Source organism: Lepidochelys kempii, chromosome 2 (assembly GCF_965140285.1).
Source record: "Lepidochelys kempii isolate rLepKem1 chromosome 2, rLepKem1.hap1, whole genome shotgun sequence".
NCBI lineage: Eukaryota > Metazoa > Chordata > Testudines > Cheloniidae > Lepidochelys > Lepidochelys kempii.
In genome coordinates this window covers 82,071,633-82,094,026 of record NC_136381.1, presented here as the reverse complement: position 1 = coordinate 82,094,026, position 22,394 = coordinate 82,071,633, and the positions used below count along the sequence as shown (strand labels likewise).

Sequence of the window (22,394 nt, the reverse complement as noted above, 5' to 3'; positions counted from 1 at the left end):
TTAATTGCACTATTAAACAATAATAGAATACCATTTATTTAAATATTTTTGGATGATTTCTACATTTTCAAATATATTGATTTCAGTTACAACACAGAATACAAAGTGTACAGTGCTTACTTTATATTTATTTTTTATTACAAGCAGTGATGAGCTGCCAAAATCTTAACAACTGGTTCCCTCCTCACCCCATGAGGGGTTTGTTGCCCACCCCCGCCCCCTGGGACTCCTGCCCCATCCAACCCCCCGCGTTCCTTGACGCCCCTCCCCCCCTAGGAGCCCTGCCCCATTCACCCCCTCCCCTGTCCCCTGACTGCTCCCAGAACCGGGCAGGAGGGTCTCGTGGGTCACCATAGTGGGTGCTCACCCCACCCCTAAGAGCCAGAGGGACCTGCTGGGGGGCGAGGTGGGGAATCCCGGCGGTGCTTACCTGGGGCAGCTCCCAGGAAGCGTCTGGCAGGTCCCTCTGGCTCCTAGGGTCGGGGGAACGGCAGCTCCCCACACTGATCACATCAAAAGTGGCGCCTTAGGCGCCAACTCCGTGGGCTGGAACACTTATGGGGAAAATTTGATGGGTGCAGAGCACCCACCGGCAGCTCCCCACCCTGCCCCGCACCCGGCCCCAGCTCACCTCACCTCTGCTCCGCCTCCTCCCCTGAATGCGCCACCCCGCTCTGCTTCTCCAAGCCCCCCACGCCTGGCTGCCCGCGAATCAGCTGTTCGGCAGGAAGCCTGGGAGGGCTGGGAAGGAGACAGCAGCTTCCCACTCAGGCTGAGGGTGGCGCAGGTGAGCTGGGGCAGGAAGCAGTTCCCCTGCGCGCCCCTCCCACCCCGGTTACCTGCTCCGGCACAGGCAGCCCTCCTCGCATCCCCCCCGCCCCACCCCATCTCACCTCCGCCTCCCTGGGCCTGCGTGCGAAGCCGCCGCTTGCTTCTCAGCCCACCCTGGCTTCCCACGCAAACAGCTGATTTGTGGGAAGCCAGTGGGGGGGCGCGGAGAAGCAGAGCGGGGCAGCGCGTTCAGGGGAGGGGGAGGAGGCGGAGCGGAGGTGAGCTGGGGCTGGGGTTGGGGTGGAGAGCTGCCGGTGGGTGCTCTGCACCCACCAAATTTTCCCCTTGGGTGCTCCAGGGCTGGAGCACCCATGGAGTCGACGCCTAGAGCGCTACTTTTGGCCGGTTAAATTTAGAAGCCTTTTCAGAACCGGTTGTCCCTCATGGAACAACCGGTTCTAAAAGGGCTTCTAAATTTAACAACCGGCTCTAGTGAACCGGTGGGAACCGGCTCCAGCTCATCACTGATTACAAGTATTTGCCCTGTAAGAAAAATAGAGTATTTTTCAGTTCACTTAATACAAATACTGTAGTGAAATCTCTCTACCATGAAAGTTGAACTTACAAATGTAGAATTATGTACAAAAAACTGCATTCAAAAATAAAATGAAAAATTTTAGAGCCTACAAGTCCACTCAGTCCTATTTCTTGTTCAGCCAATCACTCAGACAAACAAATTGGCTTACATTTGCGGGAGATATGCTGCCCGCTTCTTGTTTACAATGTCATCTGAAAGACATTCACATGACACTGTTATAGCCAACATTTCAAGATATTTACATGCCAGATGAGCTAAAGATTCATATGTCCCTTCATGCTTCAACCACCATTCCAGGGAACATGTGTCCATGCTGATGATGGGTTCTGCTTGATAACAATCCAAAGCAGTGCGGACTGACATATGTTCATTTTCATTATCTGAGTCAGATGCCACTAGCAAAAGGTTGATTTTTCTTTTTTGGTGGTTCGGGTTGTCTAGTTTCAGCATCAGAGTGTTACCATTTTAAGACTTCAGAAAGCATGTTCCGCACCTCATCCCTCTCAGATTTTGGAAGGCACTTCAGATTCTTAAACCTTGGGTCGAGTGCTGTAGCTATCTTTAGAAATCTCACACTTGTACCTTCTTTACATTTTGTCAAATCTGCAAATGAAAGTGTTCTTAAAATGAACAACATGTGCTGGGTCATCATCTGAGACTTCTATAACATGAAATATATGGCAGAATGTAGGTAAAACAGAGCAGGGGACATTGAACTCCTTGGGGGATAGTTGTGTCACAAATTTAATTAACGCATTTTTTTTTTAACAAGCGTCACCAGCATAGAAGCATGTCCTCTGGAATGGTGGCTGAAGCATGAAAGGGCATGCGAATATTTAGCATATCTGGCATGTAAATATCTTGTAATGCCAGCTACAAAAATGCCATGCAAATGCCTGTTCTCACTTTTTGGTGACATTGTAAATAAGAAGAGGGCAGCATTATCTCCTGTAAATGTAAACAAACTTGATTAGCTGAACAAGAAGTGGGACTGAGTGGACTTGTAGGCTCTGAAGATTTACATTGTTTTGTTTTTGAGTGCAGTTATGTTAAAAAAGAATTCTACATTTGTAAGTTGCACGTTCACGATAAAGAGGTTGCACTACAGTGGTTGTATGAGGTGAACTGAAGAATACTATTTTTCGTTTATTATGTTTACAGTGCAGATATTTGTAATAAAAAAAATACACTTTGATTTCAATTACAACACAGAATACAATATATATGAAAATGTAGAAAAACATCCAAAATATTTAATAAATTTCAATTGGTATTCTATTAACAGTGTGATTAAAACGGCAATTAATCACGATTAATTTTTTGAGTTAATCGCATGAGTTAACTGCAATTAATTGACAGCCCTATTCAGAATACATAAGAATCTGATAGAACCACTGTTGATCAAACAGTGTTGGTATTTGGTATAACTACTCACGGGTGGATTTGTTAGCTGAGAAAAGTGTAATAGCAGGAACATGGCAGGAGCTGTGTTTATACTGTATACCTACATTCTCAGGTAACTGTAAACCTTTATCCTGCAGCCTCAAATCTATGAAAGTTTGTGGCTATCCCATATAATTGCTTATCATATCAAGGGTTAGTATGTGTGTGAAAGTATGAGAGGTGTCAGGGGAAGGGAGGTATAATTGAAGCAGCTCTGACAGGTTTGCATATGTAGCTTGTGTCTGATGCCTCCATTCCCACTGGTGAAGTTTCTCTTTGTCCTCCTCTTAGTAGCAGCTAGGCTGGTTCTCCTTGTTTCCAGATGCTTCTTTGCAGTGAAGCTCCTGGAGATTGGTAGAAGCAGCTGGAAATGAAGAGTGGCTAGTACCATGGGGCCAGCCAGCTCTCCATGGACCACAGTTTGAGAACTGTTGTCTTAAACTGACAACATCAAGAGAGTTACAGATGAGGGTGATTTTTAAGACTCGCTCACTCTAGTTGAGACTATACCCTAATATCTCATATATGAAATTCACAATTTTCCCTTTCTAAAAAGTTAATAATCCTCTATAATCCAGTGAGTGCCTTGTTTCTAGGAAATAATACTCAAACTGGATTATATCTGATCTTTTTTCAGAGCAGTGAGAAATTTGGCTATAGGAAGTCAGAGTGGAAGAGATGAAGTATTTAAAACTAAGATTTTAACAACAAGTCAGAGCCAAGTCTTGACTTCCTTGACTTCATCTGGAAATCAGTGGGACTTTACCTGCGTAAAGACTAAGAGACTAAATCATGATTTCACAATTTAATATTACACCTTTGCATTTAACTGTAATACTGACATTTGTACACACACTGACTGATCCCATGACAGACATGTCATTACATACAGTGGGCCAGATGCTATGCTCAGTTACACTGATGTCAGTGGAGTTAATCATAGATATGCATTGATGTATCCAAGTGTGGAATTTGGTCCAGTCTTGCAAGTGCCCTTTGCATGGAGCTCCCGCTGAAGCGAGTGGGGATTCCACAAGATCAGGGTTAGCAATACAACAGGTGCAGTTAAAGAAAACCAGACATGTCTGAGGGTAAAACAGGTACTACTAGCATGGGTCAAGACTATGCAACTTTCATTTTTCTCTACCCCTCTGTTGTTACAACTTGGGCCACCTAATTTTATAAACTTGCACTTTGGATAAACATCTTAATCTTTGTGTGATTATCTGAATGGGTCTCAGTCTCCAAATCTTTGGAGATTCACCCTCCGCATTTTAAAAATAGGCTTTCCTAAACATGTCTTGGGTGGTGTAAGAAGGTTTGTTTCTTAACGCCTATATCCTGAAGACTTACCTTTATTCTTAATGTTACACAGTGCTCCCTTGTGTAGAATTAAGCACATAGGTAAGTCGTTGCAGGATTGCGGCCTTGCCTGAGAATACCCTGCCAAATAGAAAAGCTTGGTGCCTGTATTGTTCCAAGTTAAGACACTAAATAAAGAATGATAAAGTCATTTTTGTAATTGTTAAAAGTTAATATTGCATTTTGATGGTTGTATGCTAGTGGTTTGTAAAACTCCTAATACTTCCTAAATCAAAGACTATTTCAAAAGAGTAGGCTTTCAAATGAACACTGTTAGGATAAATGAGAGGAACATTCAAGACAATAGTGCATAGATTTACAGTTTGAAGGCTGTTTTCATATACAAAAAAGCTGGAAACAATAAAGAAAACTTTAGATTTTACATAACAGAGGAAAATTTGTAGAAAGGACACCTTATTTATTTCTATTGCCTTGCCTGGCACTTTGGTCATGACATAAGATACTTGAAAAAAATGGAGAAGGACAAAGTTATTTAGCCATCCTTTCTCCTTCACTAACCTGCAAATAGGACATAGAATACGGGGACGTTTTTTATACTTAGTTGTACAACACAGTTTACATCACCTGCCTGTGAACAGCAGTAGGTTCCAGCCACCTTCCAATTTGTACGTGCAGCTTGTGGTCATGTTAGTATGGGACATATCCCCAAATTCTTTTCTCTGCAGGGATACTTAGAACATCAGAACAGCCTTCCCACAATGTGCTCACTGGTGAAGTAATGGGTTAAATCACACATTCCATTAGGACAATATAAAAATTGCTATGTTGTCACCATGGCATTTTTAGTGCACAAACAGCACAATTATGGCCACCCTGTAACAATGAAATAATGTGATGTACCTGCTTATTTTGGGCTTGATTGAGCTTATTAGGCTTAAGTAGAGGGCAATTCAGAATCTCACCACTCTGAGGAGCTCTGGGAGATACTGATGGTTCACAAGCTGAGCCATCCAGATGATGATCCCTGCTCCATCCAGTGCACCTGACCCATTGTGTGTGTGTTTGAGCGGGGGAGACTGTGAGGCTCCTGTTTCTCCTGACCCCCAAAACCAATCTGCACCATCTGGGGGCATATAAAGGGGTAGTGGCCTTATCCCACCCTATATCACACACTTCAGGCTTCTAAGAACATAATGTAAAACAAAAGGTAAGTTGAAGTTCTGTTTTGAAAAGCTACTCACCAGCTTTGCTTCCTGTACATTTTTAGTCATATCTGCTTACTTAAATGCCAAAAAGAATTTACTACTTTTCACTTACATTAGTCCTGCAAACCCAACATAGCTAAGGGAAATAAGCTGCATTTGATTCCTGCAGGCACATCTGCAAAATTATTTACTAATTTAAAATCATTTACACCTGTGTAAACCCATGCACAGCAACAGAGTTGCTCATGTGCCATTGAGCACGTAGTCTGACAAAGGGGCATACACAGGTGTTGCTAAGAGCTTGTTTGGCCTGCAGAATATTTTTTCTAGTATTGATGCATGGAAGGAAATAACCCAGTTTCACTTTCAGAGCTCAGGTGAAGTTTGCAGAACTGGCAGCTAGAAAAAAACTTCATTTTCCCCTGAAGTGCTGAAAATAATCAGACAACGTAGAGCAATAAGATACTTTCCAGACAGAGTAGGGAGATGATAGAGGAGTAGTCTTCAGATGCTGCAATGATGAGTATGGGATAAAGACTTCTATAGGTGAGTCCAAAAGTGTGCTCATGAGCCACGTATTAAAGATCTGGGAGGCTTATTGTCTGCTTTTAATAACCTAGAAAGAGCTTATGTTAAAATTCCTAACAAAGGCAGTTATGTTTTTAAGAAGTAGCTCAGATGACTATTGAGTGTCTTTCACCTTTTGTAAAAAGAAAAGGTGTACTTGTGGCACCTTAGAGACTAACAAATTTATTTGAGCATAAGCTTTCGTGAGCTACAGCTCACTTCATCGGATGCCTGTAGTGGAAAATACACCTTGTGGGTGTCTTTGGAGCCCCTTAATTCTGCTAGATTTACTCACACAAAGCAAAAACCAGACTTGTATTTAAACAGTACCCCAGCCTCCTTCTGGAAGGGATGTATGAATGATTAAGAAAAACCTGATATAAAATTGGAAATTGTTAATGGCCTCTCTGACTGCTTCAAAGACCATAATCACAATAATAAGTATCCCAAAGTGACCTTTCTCGTAGATCAGTTTGAAAAGTCCATGTAATTCTTTGTGACCTTACATTTGAATGAAGTGCTTTCATGTTTTAAAATGCCGTTCCAAGCACCACAGAACTCATGAACAACTTTCCAAACAATGAACTGTCTGCATACATTTGATTTAAGGGGATATTTTGATAAGGGGATTTCAGTGTTAAATTAAAAAAAAAAATTAGGGCTCATAATTAGAGGACCAAATTTTATAATTTATACTTTTACATCCCCATTGGTACAAGTCTTCATATAGTGAAGATATTGACATGGTATAACTGAGGGAGGAGTTTTAATGAGTAAGTTTAAAAAATAAAAATATATATTTTGACTGTCCCTTTAAATGAGCACTGTGAAGGATGTTAAGACAAAATTGTTCTTTACTAACCTTGTGTTTTTAAGTTAAGAGATTGTAAGCGTGATGCAGATGGACAAATACTCTGCGTGTTGTTATTGCATACAATATATTGACATTTATAAGAAATATTCTTCCTGCAGGGTTCAAAGAGCTACTGTTCAACTTGCTGCCTGTACCCATGAGGATTCCCATGCATGTGTGGGGGTTTCCATTTGGATCAGGTTGCAGGACTGTGGTCTATATTTGGGGCACATGCTAGTGTTCAGGGAGGAGCCCATACAATTTTTTAAAAATAAAGTCACTCAGGATTATAACTGAAATTTAAATGTAGTGCTTTTGGGGGAATAGAGCGATGGAAGAAACCTTACCAGCAACTCTATGTTGCATAGACCAGGACAGTATGAAAATAAGTAAATCTCTAGACAAAGAGCCAGGTCCAAATTAATTTGATCAGCATGTAACTTACACCGCTACTTCTTCCTTGTGACATTCTGTACCCCTAAAGCAACCCCCTGGCACCCCCATACTTACCATGGTGATATAATTATGATTTATATGAAGCATTCCTTATGATGTATCATTCTAAAAGTCTTGATCTGTTGAACATTGATATCCTTCATTTACAGGGTGGCTTAGGTGTAAACGAAGCTAGAATTTGGTCTGCTTTTTCAAAGATGCAGTAAGTAATATTTCAGGCCTCCAAGTGACTACATATCTTGAATATCTTTTTGTATAAAGGGACATGACAATATTTGAGGATTAGGGTATTTTTAATGTATCAGCGGTGAGTTTGTAATGGATATAGTTATTTTGTAGTGTGCCTAAGAGTATTTCAGCTCTGTTTGTTTCCTGTTTACTTATGCTTTAGAAAAGATGCAGCTCTTGACAGTCTTCCTGACCCCTCAAATCTTCATTTCCAGCTGTAGGCAAAATGCTGGTAGTGATGATTTGCTGTCACTTTCCCAATCTCCTCCTAATTAGGAGTGCACTTTGTATTATCATCAGATAATACATCAGAATACATAAAGACATCAGAAAGGGGAGCAATTAAGGCTGGAATTTCCTATGGGACTTAGGAACTCACAATTTGGGCACACCTAACACCCCAAGTATCTTTGAAAATCCCACCTAAACCAACAGGCATCTTTTGTGCTCCCACTTATCCACTTGCCATTCCATAATGTAACTGGAATTTCATATGTGAGTAGCTAATGGTGATGATCGTAAGCTTGATCCTGCTTTCATTGAAATCAACAACAAAATTCTTGTCAAAAACAGGGAATAGGCTGGGCCCTGTATGCTGTAATGACTTTCCTGTTAGCCTATATGTCTGAGAATTTTCAGAGGGGAAAAAACATTTATATCAGTAGGTCTTTAAAACTATGATTTCTAGAATTTTGTCAGCCAAATTTTGAGGCGATGTGTAAGGTGGTAAAGGTTTGATTCCCATAGATCTACTTGCATCAACTTTCTGATATGCAAGATAGTTTAAAGGTGGGGTAATTTACACACTGGAGGAGTGTGACAGGTTCCTTGGGCTGCAGCCTGGCACTGGGGGACTACTGAGCCTTCTGTCTTACCAACCTCGGCTCCCTCTCACACTGTGATGCTGTGACAAGCTGCAAACCCCTCCAGGTCCTGCACTGACACAGCCATCCACAGGCAGGAACATACCCAGCTGAGTTACATGAATCCTTTTGCCAACCACTCATGAACCAACACTAGAGAGGCTCCAACCAATTCTACCCAGCCTAGGATCCCAGAGCTGGACCATCTTGCCCTGGTCAGGCTTCTGACCAGTGCAAGTTTATTACCCAGTCTGCCCCTCCCTGAATGTGTAGAGGACATACACCAGTTTTTGTTCTCTGAGGAGATTTTCCAGGCGCTTCAAGCAACACGCTGTTTTAGGTAAAAATATAAAACAGATTTATTAACTACAAAAAGATAGTACGCATACAGATTAAGCACTTAAATCTATTTATAAAGTGGATTACCTAAGAAAAGTAAAAATGCAATCAGAGTTCTATAACCTAGACAGGATTTGAATCAAGCAGTGTCTCATCCTGATAGCCAATACAAGCAGGTCACAGATCTTCCATACACAGACTGGAAATCCCTTCAGCCTGGGACCTGCCCCCCCAGTTCAACACCTGGAAACACATCTGGAGAAAGACTGAATTGGGGGAGGGAGGACAAATGATGATGTCACTTCCCCTTTTATACCTTCTTCCAGTTTGCTGGAAAGATCTTTCGCTGTGACATGAGTCAAATAGCCTCCACTGTATATGTGCTATTTCTGAGAAGTTTCCATTGCATACAGTTCCTGGGGTAATCCTTGTGAGTGTGTGTATTCCCCTTAATGGGCCATCATCAGTTTCTGGCTGCCCCATTGTTATACCTGAAAGACCAGTGGTTGTTTCTAACTTCACAACATATTTTGGTAACACATAGAAAAATTTCATAACTTCACATACAATGATAGCATATACAACTTAACAGGATATTAGTGTTCGACACATCGAAACTTTTAGAATGATACATCATAAGGAATACTTAATATAAATCATAATTATATCACCATGGTAAGTATGGAGGTGCCAGGGTGTTGCTTTGGGGGTACAGAATGTCACAAGGAAGAAGCAGAGGTGTAAGTTACATGCTGATAAATTAATTTGGACCTGGCTCTTTGTGTGGACGTTTACTCATGTTCAAAATTAAGCCGAGTAAGGCAGCAAATGGGGGTAAAATTCTCATTGGAAAAGGTTTTTAGTTGCTTTGTGCAAGTGTCAGGGACTGCACTAGGTGCAAAGGAGTGGAAAATCAAGCCCACTTGGCCTGATTCTCTGTTGCCCTGCACGTTGTGTAGGCATTTGCATCAGTGCAAAGTGACAGCATTTTACACTCATTTTCACTGGTGTATGTTGTCAGACTGTCTGGAGTAACTCATGAGCATGAGTGCCAACCTATAATTAGATTTCACCAACCAAGTAACAAGTGTGAACTCCTAATGCACTGTAATAGCCTTAACATAGAGTCATAGACCGGGCACTCTGGTCTATCTTACCGCCCAAGCAAGCTGGTCTTTGAGATGGATGGCTCCTTTATATCAGAAGTCACAATCATAGTCAGGTTACTCCCAGTCCCAAAGGACCAGTCACTTGCCCCAGGTCAGTTGCACCCAGATCTCTCAAGGACAAGGCTTGTAGTCAATCATGTAATAAACTAAAGATTTATTAACTAGGAAAAGGGGGGGGGGGGAGTTATTTACAAGGTTAAAGCAGGAAACACACACACAAGAGTTGCAGTCTGATTCCAAAAGATAACACAAACTTCTATAAGCAAATTCCATATGTCTTTTAGGGCTAACGCAGGCAAAACCGCCAGAGGTCTTTTGCTTATGCTTAGCGATTCTTGCTCCTTTGGAGTCCAAGCAGCAAAAAGAACCTAGTTTCTCCTTGTCAGGGTTTTTCAATCCCCTTCCCCCTAGAATCCAAGCTGATGGGATGAGTTCATGTATAGGACTCCTTTTCCTGGAAGGGTGCAATTAACACTTTTTTTTTTCTTTTGATATTTCAAAGGTTTTCTCATTGGGAAGAACTTAACATCGTCAGTAGGAAGCCAGCATTTGTATTAGAGAAGGCTTCTCCGCTGTTTGAGTAACACAGAGGTTTAGGGTTAGCGTGACCAGATAGCAAGTGTAAAAAATCGGGAAAGGGGTTGGGGATTAATAGGTGCCTATATAGGAAAAGCCCCCCCCCGCCCCCCAATCGGGACTGTCCCTATAAAATCAGGACATCTGGTCACCCTAAGTGGAAACTCAGTATAACTTTATACCGGGGCTACAGCCGTTGTAAGTGAGATCAATACATGTAGCATCCAACAAGCATTTAGCCAGGTCTAAACATATTCTTATCAATTTAACATCTATTTTAGCAATAACATACAGATGAGCCAGCCTGGTTTCCAGCTATGCATCTGTCAGTGTCCAGTAAGACCTGAGGCCTTGGCATTAGTTGGCACCTCGTCTGCCTACATCACATACATGACTACATGTAGTACAGGGCACAGAGAATCGGGTCTTTTGAGTCTAGGGAGAGTCTGAGTTCCATGTTGGTGTAACTTAATCCTTCCGGGCCACATCATAGACCTCCTTTAGTCTTCTTTTTTTACTTATTTAGATTCACTTTTGGATTTGGTCCCATGAGTGTGGGTACAAATCATTTACCTTTAGAATTTTCTACTGGAAGTCACTGGTTGTCATCTTCCCCAGTGGAGCACTTTAACAGACGCTGAAAGGAGACCTTGGCTTTTGCCTGTCAGATTAGAGTAGTGTGCATCTATTTTAAATGGTCCAGATGTTACTCTTCACATTTTCATTTGATAGTATAATAGTTTGAATTTAAATAGAATCTCATTGTTCCAGTCTTTCATGAGGAAAAAAGTTCTTTCTATGGGGATTGTTGTGAAGGATGAAACAGGAAAGAAAATTCAGGAATTTTTGGATCACATGATGCTGGTGTCAATGGACAATTTTGAGTGATGTGAAGGCTTGTCCTTGAACTCACACAGTTTGAATCTTGTTCTCTGCAACTTAAAGAAGAAAAAACATGTAATGCGTGGGAAGTAGTGGTCTCTGTTCTTGATGGGCTTTTAGCTCTGGTAAAGTATATCAAACTTCACTTTCAGGGTGAAAAGGGAATTAAGTGGTCAGGCAAAATTCTGCCTCTATAGACAATATTTTTATATATTCAGGGACCCCACAAGGCAGAATTCTCTCATTTAGTCAAACAAAAGATCTTCAAGAAAGATGAAGATATAGGTTTCCAAGTGTGGCAAATTACAGTACTGCCTCCCTCCCAGCCACTTCTGTTTTACTAACACCCATTTATTTACACTTTATCCCTTTTCCCCAGTCAGATGTAAGCTGAAATTGGCAAGTACATTGATGTTTGCTAGTGTTGTATCAACCAAAGATTCCCCCCCCCCCAAGTAATGTCTGTTGTGAACCTCTTATTTGTTCCCAAGTTAACTGCTTTTGGTTTAGGTTTAAACTTGTCTTTATTTGTACTCCCTTTTGGGATGGTTAAAATGAAATAGACTTTATAACACAGCAGTATATTAGATGTAAGTGTTTGTGGTGATGTATGCTGTAAACCACTGAAAATAAATTTGTTTTTCAAGGATACAGTCAACTAAAATTCACACTCCACTCTGAAAATGTTTTACCTATTATTTATTTATGGTAACATCTTGGAACCCCAATCATGGGTTAGGGCCCCATTATGCTATGCACTGAACAAACAAATAGCCAAGAAGATAGTCCCCTGCCTCAGACTTATAACCTAGGAGTCAAAAGGATGCAACAATTGGATGAAAAAGATGTTTTGGTCAAAAAATGAACAGTTTAGCAGAAAATCAGAAGTTTTAGCTCACCACATGGCTAAGCAATGACAGAAAAATTAGTCCCTAAAGCAATTGTTACATATCAAAGGCAGACACTAGCTATAGTACTGGAGTGCATAGCGATCATTGTGTTTTGTCTACACAAACACAAGCTCATTACTTCTTGTAAAGTATGTATTCTGAGAATGAAGGCACCATATAAAATTCACTCCTTTCAGAGCCAGAAAAGTTCTTTATTGTTTAGGCCTCAATTTGTGAAACTAAAGTGGACTAATTGAGTTTCACTGTACAGTGTAGGGAAAATATTTATGTTGAGTTTTTCTTCTAATTTGAGACAACAATGATAAGTTTAGAAATAATTTCCTCAGACTGCAAGGAATCAAGATCAGGAAAGAAAATGCTATTGAAAAATTGTTTTACTTTTTCTAGTTAGGCTGGCTGATTTTTTTAAACAAGCTGCTGTTTTGTTTTAAAAGAAAATAAAGGCTGTTACAGACAGAAAATTGGAAGTTTAGAAACAGCAATTAACAGAAAATACCCAAGAGGGAGGAAATCTCCAAATTCTTTTTATAACCCTGGCAAAGGTAATTGAGAGGATAGTCTATTAGCATTAGCATCTCCCATTTTATTTTGTTGAACTTGTACAGCCTATTACACTGGTGTCAGGACCAATATCATTTTCCTTTCAACTTCAGTGCTGAGTGCAGCTAGAAGAGCAATTCATTGCTGTGTGAATGCATTTGGCATGTAGACAACAGGTGGTAAAATCCAGGGATCAGTGTACAAATTCTTTGTCCCTCTGCTATAAGCCTCTCTTTAGTCTTCTTGCTGATGCTTGCTTTCAATAATGAAGCCTGATTGCCAGCACATGGCATATTTTGCCATCAGATTTTTCTTGTTGACATTTTCCTAACTACACTATTGGAGTCTGAACGGCTCTGCAGAATTTCTTGGAGCATGTTGGCAGGACCAGAGTTGTTACTGTAAGTTTTTTATGTATTTTACTTCAAACAGTGCTGCATATTCACACTACATTTGACCTTGTACCTTACAAGCAGGGACATTTGTTACATTAGTAGGTAACTAAGCACAGCTGATAAGGCTTGCTAGCTGCTAAAACCAATTTTTTACTCTTGAGACGGCTGAAACGTTAGAATCTGAGCTAGGATTTATAAGTAACTTTTCTAATGAGCCACCCTACAATAAAGGGTAACAAGTTTGTGGATATATATGGGATATCTAATTGAAAAGATAAGAAATTGGAAAAAAGTGTTAAGTCTCTCTCCCATCCCTTATCCACACACAAATTGTTCTAGCAAAATAATCCATATAATAGGCCTGATTTTACCCTTATGTAGGTATAAATCAGGAGTAACTCTGTTGAAGTCAAGTGTGGGTGAGAGGTAAATAAAGTCCATGCATTACTGAACACAATCCTTTATATGGTGTAATAATGCCTGCAGAATATGCCTTTTGTCCTTTTACCTTTAAACAATTACTCACATACATGGGTATAATTTCATAAAACTGAAAAATGAGTAACAAATCTGTGCTACAATCATGCAGCACTTGTACTTAGACAAGAGAAGAGGGACATTTATAGAATGCAAAACACAGATTATCTTTTGGAAAGAGTATTATTTGATTAATTGCCTACTTGACATCCTTTGTGCAGATAATGTATTTGCAACAAGAGTTCATGCCCTGTACAAAGTTCTTGTTTGTTTGTTTACTATTTCTCATTAAATTGTGAAATCAGTGCTGGCACAGGTAAAGCTCCAGCTTGTGTTTGACTCATTGATATGGTATTATAAATAGGAAACTATGCTTTGTGTGCATAATCCAATTAAGCAATATTTTTGTTGATCAAAAACTTTCCTCCTTATCACAAAGCTCTCCTGCCTGTGGTGAAAGCTCCTATGTCTGGGGGGGAAGTGTTTTGTGACACATTTAAATGGACCTCTTGCCCCATGCACAGTTCTTATAATGCTATAAGCTTTACCAGTGAACAAGTGTCTCTTTCTTTTCTGCCTGTGTTTATTCAGCTTGAGTCTGTGAAGCTGAATACACTGTTAAAGACACAAGTCAGATGATCTAAGCTGGGTGGAGTTATAAAAGATATGCTTCACATTTAAAAAAAAAAAACATCTTAAGATATAGCAGAATTGTTACCTATACACTGAGAGGCTACAATGTCTAGTTTGCCATTTTAATTAAGTAATAAATATAGGCACACTTTCTTTATTTTTAAAAACCTGTTTAAAAGTGATCTGTTGAGTACTAATTAGTAATGTGAAACTCAGTTGTTTTGGGGGGAGGGAGGTGTTGTAAGCTTGTTGAAAAATATTTTATAAAAAACAGTTGTGCAAAAATCATCCTCTTTGAACAGTTAACACATGCTCTTAACTGTGCTCATGTCAATAGTCTATTGACATTCCCTTTTTAAGTTAATCTGACTAATGTAGGGCCTTAAAGTTAAGCAGATGCTTCACTGTTTTTGGATCAAGGCCCAACTCACTAAAGTTTTAATAACATGAGTACCTGAAGTCAAGGGGAATAAAGATACTCACATATTTAAGTCATTGCTGGTTCAGGCCAAAACAACAACTTTTTCAGTAACTTCTGAAATGCTTTAAAACCTTAAGAGTTTGGAGTGGCACCATCTCGCTGCTTTGAGAGCTCAAAAGAGATCATTCTGCTCAGCTTCCAAAAGAAAGAAAGAATGAATCTAACTATTGTAGATATTAATACACACAACACTGAATATGGCCAGTTTCCTTTACTATTACACTGATATTTAACATTAAAGAAAATATATTTTTACTATGGTATTATGAAATTATCAGAATATTGAACAATACCTAGCTCCCATGTAAGTCAATGACAAAAGCTCCCTTTATCTGAAATAAGAGCAGGATTGAGGTTCTTGAGAGAAGTGGTAGAGGAGAGAGAAATCAAGTATCTTGCATCCTCTTCTCCCTAATGTTTTAACATTTAAAACGGATACAAACATTACCATAGCAATTCTTTGGAAATAGTTCATTTGCTTTAGGTGTTTGTCTATCTGATGCTCGCTATTTAAAAGAGGCTTTTCTAGGTCATTCACAAAGGTCTGAGAGAGCACTACCTCAGAATTTGGGGCAGGGTGTGATGTGTATGGAGTAGTTAATGAGGTTATTGTTGTTAGTATTTTGAGGCCTGGTTTTGAAACCCTTTCTCATGCAATAATCTTTACTCAAGCAAGCAGTCCTGTTGCAGGATTAGGCATCTGATATTTAAACACCTCTTTCCCTTACACATACACCCACCAGTATTCCCGCTTTGCAGCGCACACAAGATATTTTTTAGAGCTCTTTTAATTCTTTGCACTCTTTGCTAATCATCTGAGAGTAAAGTTGTTCAATATGTAGCTACTCTGCGTGCAGGAATAGTTGTTTCCACATTTTCCTTTTTTTATAAGTGTGTTTTTATTGTAGCAGTTGCCTGATAATCTGCACAAAAGTTAAGGTTGCACAGCTGTTTCTATATTAATCCCATCTTCAGGTGTTCATAACTTTCTGAAACATCCACCTTTTAGGCTTAGTGGAATTAGAGCAAAATCCTTTCAGTGGTTTTGAGGGAATTATTATTATTATTTTTTTTTTTTACTTTTAAATTTCTAATTGCATCTCTCTCTGTCCTACCTACACACACACACACAAGTCTACAGAAAAATGGCTATTTGAAGTTTGGCATAAACACAGTCTTCGTTGAGGGTTAGCATTTGTTTGTCTTGGGAGGAAAAATAAAAATATAAACATTGGAAAAGTGACTTATGAGTATGCTCAGTAGGCAGCCAAGATTGTAGTAGAACTTTCTGAAGCCCCCATGCCCTTTGACATCATAGGGCAAATTTTCCATGTCACTTGGTCTGATCAGGGGATGGTGCAGGAACAGGGACTGCTTCTCACACTATTTGCAGAAGGGAAGCGTGTAATAGAGTGTTGCCAGCTGTCACATGGTGCACTTACTGCTGCTGGCACCTCCTCTGGTGGTGTCTCTCCCATCAGTCTCTTACCCTACAGACCCTTTTTACTCCAGGAACAGCAGCCTCTGCTTTCTGACCTGGCCCTGCGGCCAGGTCACCATATGACTTCTCCTTCTGGGAAATGTAACAAAGTCTTTCCCAGACAAACCACCACAGGCAGTCCACTGCATGGCCTGTGCCACATCCCCAGTGGCTGGTAGGGGAACCTGGGCCCACCTTCTACTCTGCGTTCCAGCTCAGGGGCCCTCTGGTTAGCAGCCAAGGCCAGCACTGCTATTCCCCTGAGCCTTCTCCTACCTGCCCCCCTCTTTGGGTTTGACAGCCTCCCAGGGAGCAACTGGGGTCTGTGGACAACCCTCTATAGTCCCAAACACACCTCCCTGCAGGGAGTGACTACAACCTACCTTCCTGCAGCCCCCTTCGGCTGCCAGCTCCTGGGCTTTACAATAGGCTTACCTGTTCCTGCCCAGCTAAGCCTGTTCCCTATCAATCCCCTGCTACCTCACTCCACCTCCAGGTGCAGCCTGTGGAGTTAATTAGCCATCTTAACCCTTTCCAGTCTTGTGTGGGGTGTGAGTTGGGGTGATTGGATGTCTACAAGTCTTACAATATTTGGTGTATTTCTTAAAGCCTCAGTTCCAAGAGTCATGTGACTGAGATTCAGTTTTCACTTTTTTAAATACAAAGCAAGTTTCTAGCCTTCATGATTGCAGAAAAAAGCCTGAAAAAACATGAACTACTAAAGACTCAGATACTAAAAGGCAAATAAAGCACCCAAAATTATTTATAAAAACCTTATTTTTACAAATTATTAATTTTGCTTTCTCTTTCTTTTGCCTTTGGACTGCTGAGCCGCTAGATTGCACTCACTTCATATTTTCAAGTTTTCTCCTGCAACAATGAGGGCTAGAAACTTACTTTTGTTGCAGTATTTTGTATGTCCTAATAGGATCAAATTCTGCCATCAGATACTTATGACTAGCCATTGATTTTTCAATCAGTGTTATGGTCAAGTATCTTAGAATTAAGGCCCTAGCCATTCAAGTATTAACTCCATAACTCCAGCTTTTGTAGAATAGTAGGGTTGGAGGAAAGTCAGTTATTTGCTCTAAAGGGTCATGAGGATTTATTATTGATTTCAGACCAGTTTTTCATTTCTTATACACCATTCTTTATAAAACTGTGTACACGCACCCAGAGCATTGAATAGGTGTATTTTAGATATCAAAATAAATATTTATTTTAAAAGGAAGGGCTCAGTCTGGTGAAAACTTAATGCATATTTAGTAATTCAGGAGTAGATGAATGATCTATGAAATAGGTGTTAAAAAGCAAACACTTAGAATGAAAGATTGCTCTGTCAAAGATTCAACAGTCCAGATGAAGGCTGACAGAGCTTCTCCTCCAGTTCTCTAATCCTTCAGGAAAACCAGAGAAGACAAGAAATTACATTTTGAATGTTTTAATAAAGCCAGAAATGCCTTTTTTTTCTCTCCCCTGGAAAAGCTTTCAGGCCTTATTGTTTAAAAAACAAAGACTGAGGGGGAGAGAACTTTCAGAGAAGGTAAAGTAAGGGGTGGGAAATGGAAGGGATTTTTTCTTTTTATTATTTATTTCCAGTATCTCAAAAATTGCTTAGGAAACTTTGCTCAATTGGGCGGAGACCAAGCATGGAAAATTTCAGATGCAAAGGTGAGTGTTTTTAGTAAGTTATGAACACATGAAAATATACGGGAATGGTAATGGAATGTGTTTTTTCAACCTCAAATACAGTGTAGCAGCTGCTATCAGCATGATTGCTCTAGAAAATGCCTCTTATTTGATGCTTGTCAGGGTGTTTGTTTATTATGTAATACAGCAGAAACCTTCTGTACATTTTCTGAATAACTGTTTTTTAAAGAACTGTTTGTGAATTGTTACTGTTTATTTTTAGGAGGAGGGTAGGAGACGGGTCTGGCACAGGGAGCACCAAACTGAAAATGAGAATCATTATGTGAGAAAACAGGAATTTCTGCTGTTTGAGAAACAGACTGCATATTGGAAGATTGTACAACTTGCTCGGTTTAATTTACAAACAAACATCAGGCTGGGTTCACTTTTTTTCACAAGCTTGTGGAAAATAACCAAAGGAATTGGATTCAAAGTAATTCTTCCAAAGCAAGGCAGGGAAGTTAGGGGAACACGTTGTGATGTACTGACTAATGTATGGGGGTACCATTGGTTGCTATGTCTGCTCACACTGCCTTTTAAAACCCAGTCTACAATTGGAAATTGAGCAGTTGCTGAAAGTTATTTTCAGTAAGAGGTCTGAACCGTGCATGAGTGGTTGGGACTGATTGCTTGCCCCACACTTCAGCAATCACCTGCCAGCGCCATAGGTGGGGGGTGGGTCCTGGAGGAGCAGTTCATCCCAAAAGACTGGTTGAGACGCATTCAGAGGGGAGTCTTAGAGTAAAGACATCCTGGTCCCTCTACTTTTTCAACTGGGAAATTTCTCCACCCAGTGGTAAGGGCCTGCCTGCATCCAGTGAATATTTGTGACCTCCTTGCAGTCCCTGTTGAGGGGATCATTACACCTTCCCTTCCCCCCACCCTACTCCACCAAAATTCCCAAAGAGCCCCTCCTGCCTTGGTGCAGGTTCCCTGCCCATCTCCATCTCCAGGGACCCTCCATATCATCTTCCAGGAAGAGCAGTGAGAAAGTGCCCTGTGAAGCACAAACCCAACAAGAGGACAAAGTCAAAGCCCTTCTCTGGCTAGTCAGAGTCCAGGCCAAAAATCAATTTTGACTACTACTACTCTGGTCTCTCCTTGGTAACTCCAGTTTTAGGGGACTCTCCTTGTTTCTTCCTCCACAGAATGGGGTTACTTCAGACTTCTGGTTGTTTTCTGTGGAGAGGGTGGGTTATGTCATAGAAATTTCTATCTTCCCTTCCCACGTTAACCTCACTCCTGTCCTTGGATCAACACAAACAGGGCTGTGTCCTATAGACTGCAACTCCTCTTTGTGGTAAAAGCCATGTCTTCCATCCCCCAAAATCAAAGGAGGCAGGAAGTTTGCTCTTAGTACTTGATAATGCACAAACAGTCAGGAGGACAGACTTGTTCATCCTTAATTGTTGAAGCAGTTTGAAAAATATCAGAAAAATCCATTTCTGCATTGCAAAATAGTTTAGTTTAACTCTGCAGTGAAAAGGAGGCATTGTGTTTGTGATGGAGCCTCTTCCTCAAAGTTTTTAGCTCCTAGTTGATATTTGAAAGAGCCATCATCCAGTAAAGTTAAGTTGAGGGGTGGTAGATGATAGATGAGGACTATATATAGTCCAGATGTTGTCCCCTATGTATGAACAAACCTGTTTTAACAGTAAAGGTGAAAGATTAGCTCCTTATGGTCTTCAGTGTCCTTATAATATTGGGACATAAGCATAAAAGAAAAAATAGGATAAGTGAATATTAATTAAATCTGTCATTAATCAGTTAGAACAGTCTGTGAAAATCAGCTTGCATTTCCAGTAATTCAGATTTATGCAATTCTTTTAAACATCATTGTACTATGACACTAAGGCAACTAATTAAATTTACTATACAAAAATTACTTTGGAAAAATAATATTTTAACAAACATTTTAATGGAAATAACGTTCTTTGGTGTGGGCACAAAAGGCAGATAATTTATTATGACTTCCTGTTAAGTATCCCAGCCATTTTCTGTTGGCTGTTTGTAGATCAACATGGACTAGATCTTACTTATCGGAACGTTTTCTCTGATTTATTCACAGACGTTTAAGAGTTTTTCTTTAATTCATTGCACTTTGTTTGAAGGAAAATGTCCATGTACAGTAGCCGTGTGTTGTGCAGTACTTAATTCAATATCTCTTCAATTTTTTCTCAAGAAAAATCTTCCAAGATATAAAAGGTTTCAGAGTTTTTTGATGATGGCTGAAATGAGAACAGTAGTGTCTCACCCTGCAAAGATGCAAGCTGGTGAACAATTGAGTCCATAATGTTTCCTGCAATCTAGGCAAAACCCATCGCTTCTGCCACTATAGATATGTTCAGTGTAGTAGTGTGTTTGGGTGTAGTTAGCTCCATTGAGGGTATGAGCACACACATTTGTAAAAGGGAAGCAACACAGTGGTGCACTGGGGTTCAGCCCAGAGGTTCAGCATTCAGGTCCCAGTTCTGTATTCCTTGTTCATGTTGAGTAGCACTTCAGTGGGATTACTAGTGTGACCAAAGGTTCTAGAATTGGACCTTAAATTCGGAACTGAGGATGCGATACACAAAGCAACTTAGAGGTAGGCACCTAAGTCTGTGTGCGGCACCACTGATCCACAAAGTACAGGGTTAGGCAGAAGCCAAGCAGGAAGTCACCTTGCCTAACTTTCCATTGTAAAAGTTCCCTAAGTGCCTAAATTTTAGATCCTGGGGCACACATGTAGCCGCTTCCCTCTAGGCATGCATGATCCAGATGCCTATTTCCCACCTAAGCCCCAGAGTGATTCACGAGCTGGGGAAGATAGATATTTGGCTGCCTCAGTCACCTGCAGGACCCAATCTGCTAGGCAACTGGCGAGCACACCTCCCGGAATGAGTCCCATTCAAAATCCATCCAGAAGAGGAGAAGGAAGTGGTGCCACCTTATAACTTTTAGCCCAGTGGTCAGAATTCTCACCTGGGGCATGGGAGATCTGGGTTTGATTTTTTCCCCCCACCCCACCAAAGTGGGAGGAGGGATTTGAACAAGAGTCTCCCACGTCTCAAAAGGGTGCTTTAACCATTGCACTACCAGATATTCCAATGTGGGGCTCTGTCAACCTCTCCTGTCAAGCAAATAATGTGGATAAATAATGAGTCATTGGAGCAGGAGAACTGGATGTGGGGGGTCTCACATTTCCCAGGTGGCTGCCCTAAACACTGGGCTACAGTCTCTCTCGTTGCTCACCTACTCCTGTAATAGACCCATAACCTCTGGCTGAATTACTGAAGTCCTCCAATCATAATTTAAAGATTTAAGTTACAGAGAACCCACCATTTAAATTATATCCCACAGTGCAGAGGAAGGCAAACCCCGCCCACCCCTCAGGGTCTTTGCCAGTCTGACCTGGGGGAAAATTCCTTCCCAACCCCAAATATGGTGATCAGTTGAACCTTGAGCATGTGGGCAAGACCCACCAGCCAGACACCTGCGAACGAATTCTGACACTCAACATTGCAGCACCTACGTACCTTCACGGATCCCACCCTGAGAGCCCTAGAGAACCCATTAAAAATGGAAAGTAGCATAACTACTGTGTACAACTGGCTGAGGACCAATGGTGTACAGTGATGTTACATCTACTATCACGCTAGGCATAGGTGCCGACTCAGTGGGTGCTCCGGCACTGGAGCACCAGGGAAAAACTGGTGGGTGCTCTGCACCCACCGGCAGCTCCCCGACCAGCCCCAGCTCACCTCCGCCTCCTCCCCTGAGCGCGCTGCTGAGTCTTCCTTCTCCCCTCTCCCTCCCCGTGCTTTCGCTCAGCAAGCAGTGGGAGGGAGGGGGGAGGAGGAACGCAGTGCTTTCGGGGAAGAGGCGGGGCTGGGGCAGGGATTTGGGGAGGGGTCCAATAGGGACAGGGCAGGGGGAGGCGTGAGCACCCACCGGCACCAAGGAAAGTCATTGAAGGGTTTATGGCAGCTCAGAAAGTTAGCACAAAAAATAGTCCTGATTAAAAATTCCGTGACGTAAAAGCTACTGAGAGGAAAATGTGCGCAAATATAGATGTACAGGAGAAGTTAGAAATTCTGGATATGCATAGCTCTTGAAACTAAAGAAAATATATGCTAACTAATTTCTCTTAACTATCCTGTCTAATAAAAAGTTAATCAAAATGATCCAGAAACAAATTGTCCAGAGTATAATCCATAATTAGTCAATTTATTCACTTTCTGAATTTTGGAGTTTGTAAGAAGTTGCATTTGTTCTAAATATAAAAATGACAGCCCTTCAGTTTAAATTACCTTGGTCACTGCTATCACTTACGGCCTTCCTCCCCTGCTCTCCTATCCTCTCCCCTGCAATATTTGAATATTATGGCTCATTTATCTCGAGTAAAAATAATTTCTGTGTTGAATACACTTCTCCTTTTGATTAGATAAAAAAGGGGCTCCTTCTAAGCCCTTCACTCCCAGCAATGAGAGCCTACCAAGTAGGACACACTTGAGTAGGCAACCTGATGTCAGC

The 22,394-nt window shown here is 41.0% G+C and overlaps 2 protein-coding genes across 3 annotated transcripts in view; one reads left to right on the top strand and one right to left on the bottom strand.

Moving 5' to 3' along the window:
• CABLES1 (Cdk5 and Abl enzyme substrate 1) overlaps nucleotides 1-22,394 on the top strand; it is a 110,390-nt gene that overhangs the window by 9,458 nt on the left and 78,538 nt on the right. The gene's annotated exons all lie outside the window — the stretch shown is intronic.
• The window catches only part of SLC35D4 (solute carrier family 35 member D4), a 202,557-nt gene continuing 189,834 nt past the window's right edge, over nucleotides 9,672-22,394 (bottom strand). Inside the window, 3 exon segments of the mRNA XM_073331400.1 lie at nucleotides 9,672-11,247; nucleotides 11,249-11,304; nucleotides 11,307-11,329. Coding sequence (XP_073187501.1) covers nucleotides 11,188-11,247; nucleotides 11,249-11,304; nucleotides 11,307-11,329 — 139 coding nt within the window. The 3' untranslated portion in view covers nucleotides 9,672-11,187.